The following is a 15,155-nucleotide window of genomic DNA, read 5'->3' as shown; positions in this document are numbered from 1 at the left end:
ATGGCAGTGGAGATTGGCTTTTCGTTTGACTGCTACCGCCTTTCAATTGTTCATTTCCAGCAGACTATGAGTGTTTATCAGCTCATGATTGCCTAAGGACCAGGTCTTGATGGTATTCCATTTCATTTTTGAAGACTTCCGATTTTCCTGTATTCATACTTCAGACATTCCACAGTCTTGATTATCAACAGTTCCAGCTGTTTCTTCTCATTTTGAGTCATGTCACATCCGCAAACGTTCTCTGAAGAGTCACTCCAATCTGCAGCATTCGGGTTGACTTGACTTTGAGGAGACAACACTTCCCTGAGCGCCTCATTGTCCGGTACCACATTGAAGTGGTCTGCTGCTATGCAGAAGGTTTTCTTTTTTCTGTTTTTAAACATTTTATTAAGGGCTCATACAACTCTGATCACAATCCATACACACATCAATTGTGTAAAACACATCTGTACATTCTTTGCCCTCATCAATTTTAAAGCATTTGCTCCCCACTTAAGCCCTTTGCATCAAGTTCTCTTTTTTCCCCCTCCCTCCCTGCTCCGCCCTCCCTCATGAGCCCTTGATAATTTATAAATTATTATTTTGTCATATTTTTCCCTGTCTGTCTCCTTTCACCCCCTTTTCTGTTGTCCATCCCCCAGGGAGGAGGTCACATGTAGATCCTTGTAATCGGTTCTCTCTTTCCAACCCACTCACCCTCTACCCTCCCAGTATCGCCCCTCACACCCCTGGTCCTGAAGGTATCATCTGCCCTAGATTCCCTGTGCCTCCAGCTCCTATCTGCACCAGTGTACAACCTCTGCTCTATCTAGTCTTGCAAGGTAGAAGTCAGATCATGGTAGTTGGGGGGGAGGAAGTATTTAGGAACTGGAGGAAAGCTGTATTCTTCATTGGTGCTACATCGCACCCTGACTGACTCATCTCCTCCCCTATACCCCTTGGTGAAGTGATCTCCAGTAGCTGACAAATGGGCTTTGGGTCTCCATTCTGCCCTTCCCCCTTCATTCACTATGGTAAGATTTTTTTTTCTGATGATGCCTTATACCTTATCCCTTCGACACCTGGTGATCGCACAGGCTGATGCGCTTCTTCCATGTGCGTTTTGTTGCCTCTGAGCTAGATGGCCGCTTGTTCACCTTCAAGCCTTTAAGACCCCAGACACTATCTCTTTCAATAGCCGGGCACTATCAGCTTTCTTCACCACATTTGCTTATGCACCCGTTTGTCCTCGGCGATCATATCATGGAGGTGTGCACCCAATGATATGATTTTTTGTTCTTTGATGCCTGATAACTGATCCCTTCGGGAACCACATGATCACACAGGCTGCTGTGTTCTTCCATGTGGGCTCTGTTGCTTCTGAGCTAGATGGCCGCTTGTTTATCTTCAAGTCTTTAAGACCCCAGACACTATCTCTTTTGATAGCCGGGCACCATCAGCTTTCTTCACATTTGCTTACTTACCCACTTTGGCTTCAGCGGTTGTGTCAGGAGGGTGAGCATCAGAGAATGCCAATTTAATAGAAGAAAGTATTCATGAATTGACGGAGTACTTGAGTAGAGGCCCAAGGTCTTTCCGCCACCTTAATAATAAACCTATAAATATAGGCACATAGATCTATTTCCCTATCCTCATATATGTATTTGCCTATGTACATGTCTTTGTCTAGACCTCTATACATGCCCTTTGCCTCCTAGCTCTTTCCTCTATTTCCCTTGACTTTCCTCCTGTCCCACTATCATGCTCCGTCCCCACCTGGGTTATAGCTGTACCTCTCCGTTACCTTAACCTTGATCATTCCCTACCAGGCCTGCCACTCCCACCTCACCACCAATTTAGATCCCTTGTTGTTCTCTTGTCCCTGGGTTTGTTAACATCACTTCCTTACCCTCCATCTCCCCCTATCCCATGTTCCCCCCGGAACTGTCGGTCCCGTTGTTTTTGCTCCATATAGTTCATCCAGCCTATCTTATTTAGACAGACCTGTGGAAATAATAACATGCACAAAAGTAAGACAGGAAAACAAAACAACAAACCACTGACAAAGAACAAAACACATCAAGAAAGAAAAGCTTGTAGTTAGTTCAAGGATCGTTTGCTGGCCTTTAGGAGTGTTTTCTAGTCCAGTCTGTTGGGGCACCACGCCCTGGCCCCAAAGTCCACTCTCAGCATTCCCTGGGGACCTTGCCACTCCATTCCCTTGCTGTTCCGCTGCACTCCCCCAGTGCTTTGCCTTGGTGGTGGGATCAGGTCAGGTGCAATTCGCACACTGTGTCTCAGGTGCTGTCCCCTGCAGGGCCATTATGCATAAGGTTTTCACCGGCCTTTTGGACTTATATTTAGAAGTAGATTGGCAAGTCCTCGTTCGTAGTCTATCTTAGTGTGGAAGCTCCAGTGAAAACTGTGTCTTGTGGGTGACCCGACCGCACTTGAAATCATGACGGCATCGCTTCTAGTATTACAGAAACACAAAAGCTACCACAGTACTGTGAACTGACAGACAAGTGGAAGTCTATGGTACATTCATTCTTCTTCACAAAAGCATAATTCAAAAGCAACAATTTTCTTTGGTAATCTTTGTTATCCAAATTTCCCATGCCTATACAGTAAAATCCTTAATTCAAAAAACCCAAGCCTTTTGTCTGAAATTTCTGTCAGTTGTTGGCAGTTCTTTGGGGACACCAGTTCCCCTACATTCCCCCCCCCCCGATTTACTCACCACTCTGGAACTTTCTATTTTTCTCCTTTTCCAGAGCATGGATGCCATGTTGTCTCCTAAATAGTGTCAGGGACTTCTACATAGGCTCCTTCTGACACCTGATATATTTGCATTGTTTATCTTAACTTACGCAAGCAGCCCTCCTTTTCAAAATGGGGTTCCATCTATGAATATGGCTGACAATGCCTCAGTTCAGGGTGTAGGAGCAGGAATTTGTTTAGCCAAAAGTGTAAGGCCAGAGTTTCTAACACTCGTTCCTAAAATCCACCGGACTCTAAGTGATTGATACAGATGGCCACATGTTTCTGAAAGGCGCATTCACCAAAAAGACAAATGAGGAGGCAAAGCCACATTTGGTAGGTAGGTTGCAGAATAAGGAAAGAACTGACTGCCAAGTCTTCTACTCGGGGAGATAAGAGTAAGATAGGAACATATGGAGCATGTTTAAAACAAAATTCTGGACAGAAATTCAAGTGTGATAAACATGGTGGTCAGGAGAAAAATCATTGGTATGTTACACTCCAAAATAAAAGTCTCCAGAGGAAGCAAGGAGCTGCTTCAGACAAATCTGAGGTCAAGACTAGAGTTTTCAATTAAATTATTTTTCTTGGACCATATTATTATGTTTTAAAAAATGAACATGGATATGGGTAATTTAAGCAATAATTAAGCAGCCAAAATTACAGCATCAAACATTCAAAGAAACAACGGCATTGGAAGCTTCTTCATTTAGGGAATACGGCTTTCATCTCTATCTCCCTAACCCCTTTCTCAGTGCCTGGTGTATATTAGGCACTGGAAAGAAATTGGTTGAATAAATGAATGAATGGTTTGATAATGGAGTTTTGGGTACATTTAGTCAATCCTAAGTGAAAGGTTAAAAAAAAAATACATTGCAGAGTGGGAAGGATAAGCCCAAAGTTAGGAGAGGGAATCAGTAAGAAACCGGATCTACAGGTTAGAGGAAAGAACTCTTTAGAAAGCACAAACGGGATATGGGAGCCAGCTAGTAAAAAGAAAGAAAAAAGAAGTACATTTTAAAAACTTCAAAATCAGAAGCACATTTGAGTTTGCACTGTACTTCCTACGCATCGAACAGGTATCCTGCATCTGAGAGCGAATCTCTGAGGGACAGCCCAGTACGCAGTGACCCAACAATTTCAGAAAGCTTATTTTCAAAGCATTTGGGATCTGTCTGCCCAGAACCTTCTTGTTTTAGGTGGTCTTGACCAGTTACACATTGGCTCCACACAAATCAAAGCAGTCATGCCCAATGCCATGCTTTCTTGTGAAGCTTTGGCATTGGGCTCCTTGTGTACATTTTCAAGTTTCTACTCTAATGGAAAAAGTTAAGACAGTCCTCCACACTGACCAGAAAAAAACATTATTTTCCATAAGAACGTTTATAACAAGCTTCCAAATATGTAGGCATCACACAAAATCTAGTAATGCCACTGTGAATCATAAGAAGAGGTTTAGCTCCCATGCTCTTATTACAAAGAGATTAAATAGACCCAGAGCTCAAGTCTAAACTGGGGTTTACTTCTAATGTTGACCAACAATTGATTCCATGAGCTTCCGAACTACAAAAATACGGGGCCTGGGTGCCTCTGAAGCCCCTTCTCAAATGTCTTTCTGGAAACAGCAAGGTCCCTCAGAACCAGGGGTACTCCTGTGGGGGGAACTCAGCTGCAGGTTTACATTGAGACCGGGTCAGTCTGGGAAAATGTTTCGTTTTGGATCTTAGCAGTGTTTCCCAATTGCTTTAAACTTTGTTTTGTAAAAAAAATGTATCAAAACTTTTTTTGAAGTATACTTGGGTTAACAAAATGCAGCAGTGGGGTGTGCCTTTTAGCAGCTGCACAGACCCCGTGGTGCATTCCTTAGAAATAAGACAGGCTTCAGTATTTTACATCATAGCAACAGTTAAGAACAACAGTAAAAAAGGTAATCATTTCCACATGGGGTGAAAAGGAAGAAATCAGTGAGGCCGTGAACTGTCACTCTTCCATATAAAACTAGACGTCCCTACTGGTAGATCTGGCAGAAAGGGCAAGTGTTCCTATGTGTTTCCCATTTTACATTTGTTAATACAGTACATGTGATGTGTTTTGTTGAAAAACATTATTCTCCTGCAAACTCGGTTGACAATTTCCAAAGTGTGTTTTTTTCTTTTTGACTCAACCCCCCTTTTGTGTGTGTCAGTCTCAAGCACTGATGGTGAGACTTGGGTAGAAGCTTTAATCTTCTTTACTGTAAAACATATAACCACATTCAAAGTCAGCTGGAGCCACTGTAAACCAATAGTTGAGTAAAATTTCTGCTCTGGCATTCCAAGATCTAAAAGAAAACTTATACCAATTTTCTGATGCTCAAAAAATTTCAGAAAAGAAAACAAAGTGAAACTTCAATTGTTTTTGTATTTAAACATGATGTATATTTATTATAAAAATCCTGACATTCATTTCTTAAGTAGTTGCTTAAGTGGGAAAAAAAATCTTACTCTTTTTAAAAAAAACTTACTTTTATGACTTTTTACTTTTAGATGTTCGTTGTAGCTTTTGACAACAGCTCCCTCTCCTGGCTCAAAGCGTGCACTTCAAAGATAAATACATTTGTATTTACATACGCAACTGGAATTTCTTAGCTTAACATTTTGCTGCAGAGGTTTACTTTATATTGAATGAGTTTTCTTTTTCAGAAAAGAGGGAAGATTCAGGAACATGAGGGCAAGTGGAATATTATTTTTCCTTGGCTACTCCAGACACGAGTCTCAACAGCTCAGCAAGGGTTTCTAATATTCTTTGTAAAAGAACCAATTTTTCCCCTAAAAATGAAAAGTAAGTAGAAGATGTTTTCACTGAAAACATTATTTTGTAATATCAAGATGTCCCTCCTTTCCTTTGGGTCTAGTGCGCACAAGGAAACCAGCATTCCACTGTTACTTTAACAAATAAGACGTTGAAAACCTTACAGAAATGATATTGACAATAATTATTTTAGTCCCAAAACACTCTTGTTCAAGATCAGAGGTTACAGTAACTGGAAATGACCTGCTCTAACAAAGAGAAACTGTCCAAGAAATCCTCTTCTTCAATTCCAAATTTTGTGTATTGATGGATGTAGGCTCTAGTGGAAAAACAAAACGGAAAATATAACTAAAAATGTCAACTGAAGGAATAACCTTTAATATCACACAATCATGAATCCTTTCCTTGCTGATGAACATTACGAGATTGGATAATCCCTTTAAAGTCTTCCCCACCTCCCCAAATGTTGAACTCATAATACCACCAAGATAGTGGAAATACAACTTTCACATGTACTAGGAAACCAGAACCTTTGTATGACTCCTTTGATGGTCATATGCACTTCAGGGCAGTGGTCTAGAGCCAAACCTAACCCAGTCTCTTCAGAGTTTTCTATTCCCGTTATTGCTTACCTGAAAGATTCACAAGTTCCTTCCAATTTGTCAAGCTTCCTGTCCCTTTGTGGGAACAAAGTTGTTTGCCCCTTAGGTAATTGGACAGGACCACCACCTTCCACGGTTCATGGCCCGTGAGAAAACACCAATGGCTCAGCCATGGGAGCTGATGAAGCAATGGCTGGCCTGTCTCTCCACCAGAGGTTCATGGACACTTACCTCCGGTTCCCTGACTAAAGCTGCAGAAGGCAGCAGTCTGCAAACTTACCAGTTACTTCATGTTCCCAGTCTCATCCTCTCCTCGCCTCAATGAATAACTCGGCTTATGTGTTAATGCTTCTTTGTAAACCTTCAAACTGTGAACTCTCCCTTGTGTATATTTAAGCCTGCCCCCAGAAAACTCTGCACCCTGGAGTGTTTACTGCAGGGCCCAGCACACCCTTACTTTTCTGTCTCTTTTGTATTAAGTTTTCTCCTCTGGAACCCGTTCAATTTTTAAGGCAAGAGTCGGTCTTTACATTCTCTTACATCCCTTAAGAGTCCACGAGAGTCACATGGGAAGAAAATGAAGTCCCAATTAAGAAATGGGAAAAAGACATGAACAGACAGTTGACCAAAAATGAAGTACACATGAAAAACTGCTCACGATCACTAACTATCAGAGAGATGTAAATTAAAACCACAATGAGATAGAACTTCATACCCACGATGCTAGCCCAAATTAAAAAAGAAAAGAAAATAACAAAAGCTGGACTTGTAAATACATACAGCCACTGTGGAAAAGAGTACGGCGGTGCTGGAAATCGAAATCCCATATGATCCAGCAATACCAGTAATGGGCACATACCCCAGAGAAATATAAGAGTCACAACACGAGTGGATGGGTGCTCTCCCATGTTCATAGCAGCACAGTTCACAACAGCAAGAAACCGGAAGCAGCCCAAATGCCCAACAGTGGGAGGGTGGATAATGAAATTATGGTGCATACACACAACGAACTACTACGCATCCCGAAAAACAGTGATGAAAGCATGAAACACCACACGATACGGAAGGACCTATAGACCATTATGCTGAGTGAAGTAAATTCATCACAAAAAGACAAGTCTGGAATGAGTCCACTACGTGAATTTAACAAATCTTAGGGACAATGCCTGAACAAAAGGCGAGAAGGCTACCTACCAGTCATGAACCACACATGACCTCCCTGTTGTGCATTCCACAAGAGCCACCTGGAAGGAGGAGATCTCCCATTGTTTGGGGTCACTCCCTCAAGAGGGGGAAATGGGAGATGACCATCCACTTGGGCTATATAACATTGAAACAAGACTGGGGCAAATCAAGGGGTTCCCCGTAGGGATTGAAATCCTTGCTCTTGAGCAGGGGAGGAAAACATCCACATTTCGAAGTAGACACTGATAAGTCTGTTGGTGAGTATGGTGGGTAAGAGAGGAAAAGTCGCCTCACATCAAGGGGTACAAAACATTCACTGTAGGAAGCCTAGGGGGCCAATGGACTCAATTGTATGTGCCTGGGTAGACTCTATGTATATTTCTGCCCAACTCTCGGTGGACCTGCTGTGGGCTACACAACATGATGACCTTGGACGCTGACTGCAGGCAGCATGACTTAAAGCAGGGGCTACACCAGAAGGACTTAACATAGAGCCAGTTGAACAAGCTAAGCCCTGCCCTGAAGTTGCCTGCACACTAGGGCTGAGGCCTGTGGTATCTGGAAGGGACAGGAAGCAGAGTGGGGCCGCCCTGGACAGCGGAAGTGGCAGTCACTGGACCTTGGGGGGAACCCCCAGCTTGGGGGGGTGTCCACAGGAAAGGGACCGGAATCACTATATATTTAGTACTTCAATATCCTCCTTGTGGTGACGTGACAGGTTGTGATGTTGGGTAAGGAACTGCTCATGGCAGAACTGAGCCAGGAAGTTCCCGCTGGTCCCAAGCCTCATACTCAGGGTACACACAGCTCAACAGAATGGGAGATGGAACTGTGCAGGACAACAGCCCATGGGCTGCGGCCCAAGGTGGACCCTGTACTCGCAGACTCCTCATCCCGCAGCGCCCAGAGTGCTGTGTCATTGGGGACACGGAGGTCATGGGCCGCATGGAGGTTCTATTTTGTCAAAAGACAACTGCCAAAATTCCATCGACAACAGGTGGAGTCTGGGTGCCTACTTACCTCTAGCCCCAACACAAGAACAGTTACTTCTGACAGCCTGGTCTTGCTGGATACTATCCTTCCTGAAATGATCGCTGAAGATAAGGGCGCTACAGCAAAGTGGGGGGAAGAGAGCAGATGGTGCCGGCTATCCATTGGAATAGAGTCTGGGCTTAAAGGCTTTTATACAAACAAGCAGCCATCTGAGCAAGGAGTCAATTAAGTCCACTTGGAAGGAGCGCATCAGCTTGTGTGATCCAAAGATGACAATAACAAAATCCAAATATGATGAAGGGAAAAGTATCAGAGCTAAAATTGTGAACATCCAATTTATGGAAGGCTGTGGAGGGCAGAGGGAGCTAAAAACCCATCTGTAGCGTGTGGCCTCAGATGAAGGCCCTGGCAGATCCGCTTAGCCACAGGCAAGGTGTGGAGCAGCCTGACTGGCGATCAAACACAGGTCATTGTACCCGGATTAGGCCGGATCAAACATGATACTTGGCCAGTTGACCTTCCTCTACACCAGTGGTTCTCAATCTGCCTCATGCCGCCACCCTTTCATACAGTTCCTCATGTGGTGGTGACCCCACCTCCCCAGCCATAAGATTGTCGTTGTTACTTCATCACTGTCGTTTTGCTACTGTTATGAATCGGGTGACCCCCGGTGAAAGGGTTGTTCGACTCCCAAAGGGGTCGTGACCCACAGGTTGCGAATCGCTGCTCTAGACCCAACCTGAATTTGCTCTAGGTGCAAGGATCTCTTGCTTGCTTCTGGCCTTTTAAATATTCATGGACGTATTTTCTTTCCTGTTCATTGTGGTTTCTTTCCCTTTATATGGCTATTGTTTTATCTTACCATTTCGTTTTTGCTCTTCACTGTTTCTGTTGGGGTTCCCAGTTTGTGAGGCGCATTAGGTGTGTATGCACAGAGATAAGAACTGATGCAAGGGTTTGTGGGGGAGGTGGGGTGGATGGGGAGCTGAGAGGGTGAGGGAGTTTCGGGAGTAAACAGTGAAGCTGGGAGGCGGAGGGCACTAGAGCACTAGAACTGAATGTAATTACTCAGCTCATTTTAAAGGCCATTTAGTCATGGAGGAGCGGAGGAAGTGTTCTGAAATTGATTGTGATAATGATTGTACAATTCTTCTTGGCATGACTGAACGATGAATTATATGATGTGGCAATAAAACTGAAGAAAAAAAAAGCAGCAGCAGCATGTCCAGATTTGGTTGCATACCCAGCCCATTCTGCACACCCTGTAGCAAGTGACTGGGTTCAATGTAAGCTGCTTGGAAACCTATCAATCCAATTCGAGGCACACAGGGAAGTCTCTCATGTGCTAGTTAGCAGTTAAGTCAACACTGTCCTTTCAATCTCCCTTTCAAATTCCAGTAGTAGTAGTATTTTTTTGTAATCATTTTATTGGGGGCTCATACAACTCTTATCACAATCCATACATACATCAATTGTATAAAGCACATTTGTACATTCGTTACGGTCATCATTCTCAAAACATTTGCTTTTCATGTAAGTCCCTGGCATCAGCTCATTTTCCCCCTCCCTCCCCGCTCCCCCTTCCTTCATGAACCCTTGATAATTTATAAATTATTATTTTGTCATATCTTACACTGTGTGATGTCTCCCTTCACCCACTTTTCTGTTGTCCATTCCCCCAGAGAGGAGGTCACATGTAGATCCTTGTGATTGGTTCCCCCTTTCCAACCCACCTTCCCTTTACCCTCCAGATATCGCCACTCTCACCACTGGTCCTGAAGGGATCATCCTCCCTGGATTCCCTGTGTTTCCAGTTCCTATCTGTACCAGTGTACATCCTCTGGTCTAGCCAGATTTGTAAGGTAGATTTGGGATCATGATAGTGGGGAGGGGGGAGCATTAAGAACATTAAGAACAGACATGAACTCAATTGCTGTCAGAACGGCTTCTGCTCCGATTTAACGAGAGAAATAGCTTGAAATAGAGAAGCCAGAGAAATAGCTTGCCATGCCCAGGGATTTTGTTCTGACATCAAGTAATGGTGGCACAGGTCAAAAAACCTGAGAAAGCATTTCTTCTCGTCCAGTAAAGCTGAACAGAGATTTCTTACTGAGCAAGGGCGACAGTTCTTTCACCCTCCCGAGGATCTGATTTGGGAATAAGATTTTGATGTTCATTTCATTTGCCTTGGAATCTTCCCATTAACCAATACTCCTATTAGTATTGCTGAAATGTTAGTATCATAATCAGTCATAATAATTGTAAGCAATTATGTACTCTTAATCCAATAGACACCCCGCATACAGTCTCCTAGTTATGACCCTTTGTACAGAGCAGCTCCGGCCTCAGTAAGATGCCAGTGAATTCACACCTAGGCTGTGGGAACCATTCTTGCTCTAGATCTTACCTGGTGTTTACAGTGTCTGCTAAGCTTATAAAGAAAGGTTTGGACACTAGCACTCTACTTACTTTGAAGCAAACATATTCCACGCTTTGCCGACAATCAGATCAAGTGGCTTGACTAAGAACTGGCTGTTGCTGACCAATGTGGCAGACTTCTCATACTTGTTGAAGGCTCGTTGAGTTTTCCATACATTAAAAGCATCAACAGGTGCTAACCAGGAAGTATAGAGGGCTGGATCTTTCAATCCCCCTAGAACACAAAAGAGGCAAACAGGAAGCCCCTGTCAGATGGCGAGACACCATGGCTGTGACAATGGGCTCACACAGAAGGACCAGGAGCGCGGTGTTGCGTTGCGTTGTCCAAGGGGTCACTATGAGCTGGACTAGCTGGACAGCACCCAGCACACTATGGAAACAACGTAAGTCATTCTTTATATCATAAATTATTAATTTTGAAAATAAAAATTTCTTGTCCACATCACCGGAAATGTTTTTGGTTTTTTTTTTTGTTGATCCGGAAATGTTTTGCCTTTAAAAACTAGCTTCTTTGGGTTAATCTGTGTACATTAGGGGAAAGTTATAATAATCCACACCATTTAGAAAAGTATTTAGAAAAAAACCCCAAAAAACTAAAGGATTAAGAAATTTTAAAGGTCACTTTAAACTGCTGAAGATGACGACCACAATGAACATTTTTGCTGACTTTCTTTCTGTATATAAATTTACATGCCTGCTTCTCGAATTCGCATTTTTCACTCACTGATAGGCTGTGAACTTTTCTCCATGTCAACAACATAAGTCCCTTATACAAATATATCATAATTTATTGAACCCCTTTCCTACGGTTGGACGTTGAGCTTGTCTCCACCTGGTGTGAACAGCACTGCAATGAACATGGTGTATACGTGCTTTCAAGTCTCCTTGGTATACACTTAAGAGTGGCATTCCTTGGTCATGGGCTAGTTCTCTGTTTAATTTTAAAATCATTTTATTATGTTTAACTTCTTAAGGAAACACCAAACTCTCCCCCAGTGGCTGTACCATTTTGCATTTCTACTAACATAGATGAGATGTCCAGGTTCCTCCTATCTTCACCAACTGTGTTTTAATTTAAAAAGAAAAAGAAATGTTTTAACCATCCTCTGGGAGTAAGGTGGTACCTCACTGTGCTTTTGCTCTGCCTCTCCCTATTGGCGAATGAAAGGGCCCCTGTGGTGCTGGCAGGGAAGTCCTGGACTGCAAGCCACAAAGTTAGCAGTTGACACCCAGTAGCTGCTTGGAGGGAGGGAAATGGAAGCTGTCTGCTCCTGTGAAGATTTACCCAAAAAGCCCATTTAGAAACCCTTGGAAATGCTACATACGCTGGCTGGAAGCCAGGGCGGAGCCCAGGTGAGGGTTTGGGCTGCATAAAATTAAGCACTTTTATGGCCATTTGGTTATGGTCCTTGGTGAAATAGCTCTTCAAATCTTTGTCCTGTTTTCTTTTTTTAATTTTATTTATTTACATTTTATTACGGGCTCATACAACTCTTATCACAATCCATACATATACATATACATATACATACATCAATTGTATAAAGCACATCCGTACAGTACATTCTTTGCCCTAATCATTTTCTTTCTTTTTTTTTTTTTTTTAATCTTTTTATTGGGGATCTTTGTCCTGTTTTCAATGAGGTAGTTTGCCTTTTCCCTGTGAAGCTGCAGGGCTTCTTTATCTATTCTAGGTATTAAGCCCTGATCTGATATGTGGGTCCTGAGAATGGGACCCTGGTCTGAGGCTCTCTTCACTTTGCTGTGAAGTCCCGTAATGTGCAAACAGAAATCCTTTTTTTAACTTCCTGTCAATTTTATAGGAACATGTTTGTCACATAGACCACTAGTTGCTCTGCAAACCTGTTCTCCTTCCTTCATGACAGAGCCCCAATATTTTAATTCAGCTCATAGCTTCCTGCAGCCAAGCATGAATCATGGCACAAGCAAGAGGACGGAGATGCAGGTGTGGCAGGTGAGGTCGGCAGGAAGCACTGCACCCTGCTTTACTTGTTCCCGGTGGCTGGAAGCAAGCAGATGTCCTGAACTCCAAGGACAAAGCCAGGGGGCGAACTGCAGAGGAACCAGGTGTTGAGCAGAAAGAATGCAACTGTTCTCTTGTATAAACCACTCTATCTTGGTTTCCAATCACACACTACCTGAAACAATGGCTTTATTCCCCTTTGCCATTAAAACACATAGTTATCATATTCTTCCCTCAAGAATAAAGGCAAGGATCCTTTAGTATCATCAGCTACGTAAAATGTGCGTCTGAACTTCAGCTTACCCAGATCTGCACTTTGCACATCTTTGCCACGAAGGATGACCAAGTTAGCAATAGAAGTGTTCAAATGAAGCTCCCTGGTGAAAGGTGTTTTGCCAAGAGGAGGCAGTCCTGATACAGGTGGCCGTACTTGCCAGTTGATACCTACCAGCAAAAGGGGAGGAAAAGAAAAGACTTTGTAAATGGTTTGCAACAAGAGCAGAAAAAGAATCTTGTGGTATATGCATCTTTCTTAAATTTCATATTGCTATGTAAAAGTTGTGTTTCCTCTGGAAGTTTAAAAATTCTTATCCTGTCAGCACAAAGTTACTCAAATGACTCAATTCTGGAAAAAAAACATGAAATAGTCACCATCAATGACTAGTGGATGAGGTACACATGTATGTTGAAATTCTACTTCGCAAGAGAAAAGGGACTACTGATACCATGTAATTACAAGACTGAATCTCAAAAGCATTATACTAAGTGAAATAAGGCAGACTGAAATGGCTACATACATACTATATGATTCCATTTCTATGATATTCTGGGAAAGAGATAAAAATCAGATCAGTGGTTGTCAGGATTGGAAATAAACGGATGAGATTGGCTACAAGGTTACGAGGAAACTTTTTTTAGAAAACTGAAATAGTGTTTTAATTGTGGTGATGACTGTATACTATGTTAAGTTTGTCAAAATGCATAGAACTATTATAAAAAGATGAATTTTAATTTGTATTCAGTGATAAAACAAAAAGTTAAGGGGCATACATAAAAACGGCTGAAAATTAACTAGCATAGGGGTATTTTAAGAAAATATACTCATATCTGCTGATATAAAAAATCTTTGGGTATGACATACCTGGTAAGGGTCTAATCTTGAAAAAATATAGAAAACTTGTGGGAAACATCTGGGAAGAGAGTGTATGTGGACAGACTGTCAACATCCATACGTTAAGGAGTCTGGGAGTTCAAGGCTCCCGTGGAGGAAACCTTCATGTTCATGGGTTGGAGATGGGTCTCACTCACATTCTCCTAAGTATAAGTTATTCCCCACAATGTTCCCCCATAATAATGCCAAATCTAAGGTGCTGTCTGCAGACACCACGTGGTCACTGATTATATACTTGGTGGTCAGCTGCTTCAAGGTTATCTGTCTGAAGGTTGTCAGCCATCTCAGGCAATCAGACCCTATGGTCTGTCCCACCCTAAGGAGGGCCCACTCCCTTCTGAGAAGGAGAATGGATTGTTCCCCTGAAGGAACGCCCAGAGACACCTAAGGTCAAGTCAACTCAGACAGCCAAGGTTAGGCTGCCACCTTGTTCCCTGTGCCCCTTCCTGTTGCGGGCACAGCCCAGCTCGACACCCTCCTGTTGCATGTGTGCTGATTGTACAGCCCTTCCTGGCCTGCATGTGCTAAGGGTCGCCTGCATGCCCCAGATTACAGAAACTCAGATTACATTTCTGCCTTTCTCTGCTCAGACCTGCCTCTTGAAGTCATGACTGAGAGGTGAGCCCTTGCATGCTTTATTTTGTCTGATGTCTCTTTAATTCACCCCTCGATTACACAACCGCCCCTTAGATCCATTCAGTTTTGGGGAGGCTGATCCCCCACCAACAAATTCATCAAAAATACATCAGTTTAAAATTGATAAAGGACTTGCATACCTAACCAATTATGACATTCAAGCAGCCAACAAACACCATAAACAGATAGTTGTGATCATTAGCCAGCAGAGAGACGCAAATAAAAACTACAAAGAGAAAATCTCACGTTGCTAAAATGGCACTGATCTTAAAAAATTCAAAGTAAAAAGAAGTCGACAAATGGCGACAAAGTGGTGGGGAGACTGGAACCCTCATTTACTGCAGGTGGGACTGTAAAATGGTCCAACTACTAGGGAAAACAGTGTGGTGCATTCTCATACAGCAGAGACTCGGAAGACCTTGAGATCTAGCAATCCCACTTGTAGGTACAGAGCCTAGAGATAGAAAGCAGTCACGTGAACAGACCTCTGTTTGTTGTAGCAGCATTCACTACAGCTAAGAGATGGTACGCACACACAATGAAGTACTACACAGCCATAAAGAATAGTGGTGAGTTCTCAAAACCCTGAAGACATGATGCTCCGTGAGACAAGTCA

The 15,155-nt window shown here is 42.9% G+C and overlaps 1 protein-coding gene across 3 annotated transcripts in view; it reads right to left on the bottom strand.

Annotated features, from left to right (window-relative positions):
• Nucleotides 1-5,138: 5,138 nt before the first annotated feature.
• The window catches only part of TUBD1 (tubulin delta 1), a 30,947-nt gene continuing 20,930 nt past the window's right edge, over nt 5,139-15,155 (bottom strand). For all 3 annotated transcript variants that reach the window (XM_075561499.1, XM_075561502.1, XM_075561501.1), the window contains exons 7-9: nt 13,036-13,176; nt 10,779-10,962; nt 5,139-5,848 (exon numbers count right to left, since the gene is read on the bottom strand). In XM_075561499.1, the coding sequence (XP_075417614.1) occupies nt 5,746-5,848; nt 10,779-10,962; nt 13,036-13,176 (428 nt within the window). In that variant the 3' untranslated portion in view covers nt 5,139-5,745. The remainder of the gene's footprint in view (nt 5,849-10,778; nt 10,963-13,035; nt 13,177-15,155) is intronic.

Source organism: Tenrec ecaudatus, chromosome 10, assembly GCF_050624435.1.
Source record: "Tenrec ecaudatus isolate mTenEca1 chromosome 10, mTenEca1.hap1, whole genome shotgun sequence".
Classification (NCBI taxonomy): Eukaryota; Metazoa; Chordata; class Mammalia; order Afrosoricida; family Tenrecidae; genus Tenrec; species Tenrec ecaudatus.
The sequence above is the reverse complement of the archived record's forward strand: the minus strand, read 5'-3'. Positions and strand labels throughout refer to the sequence as shown.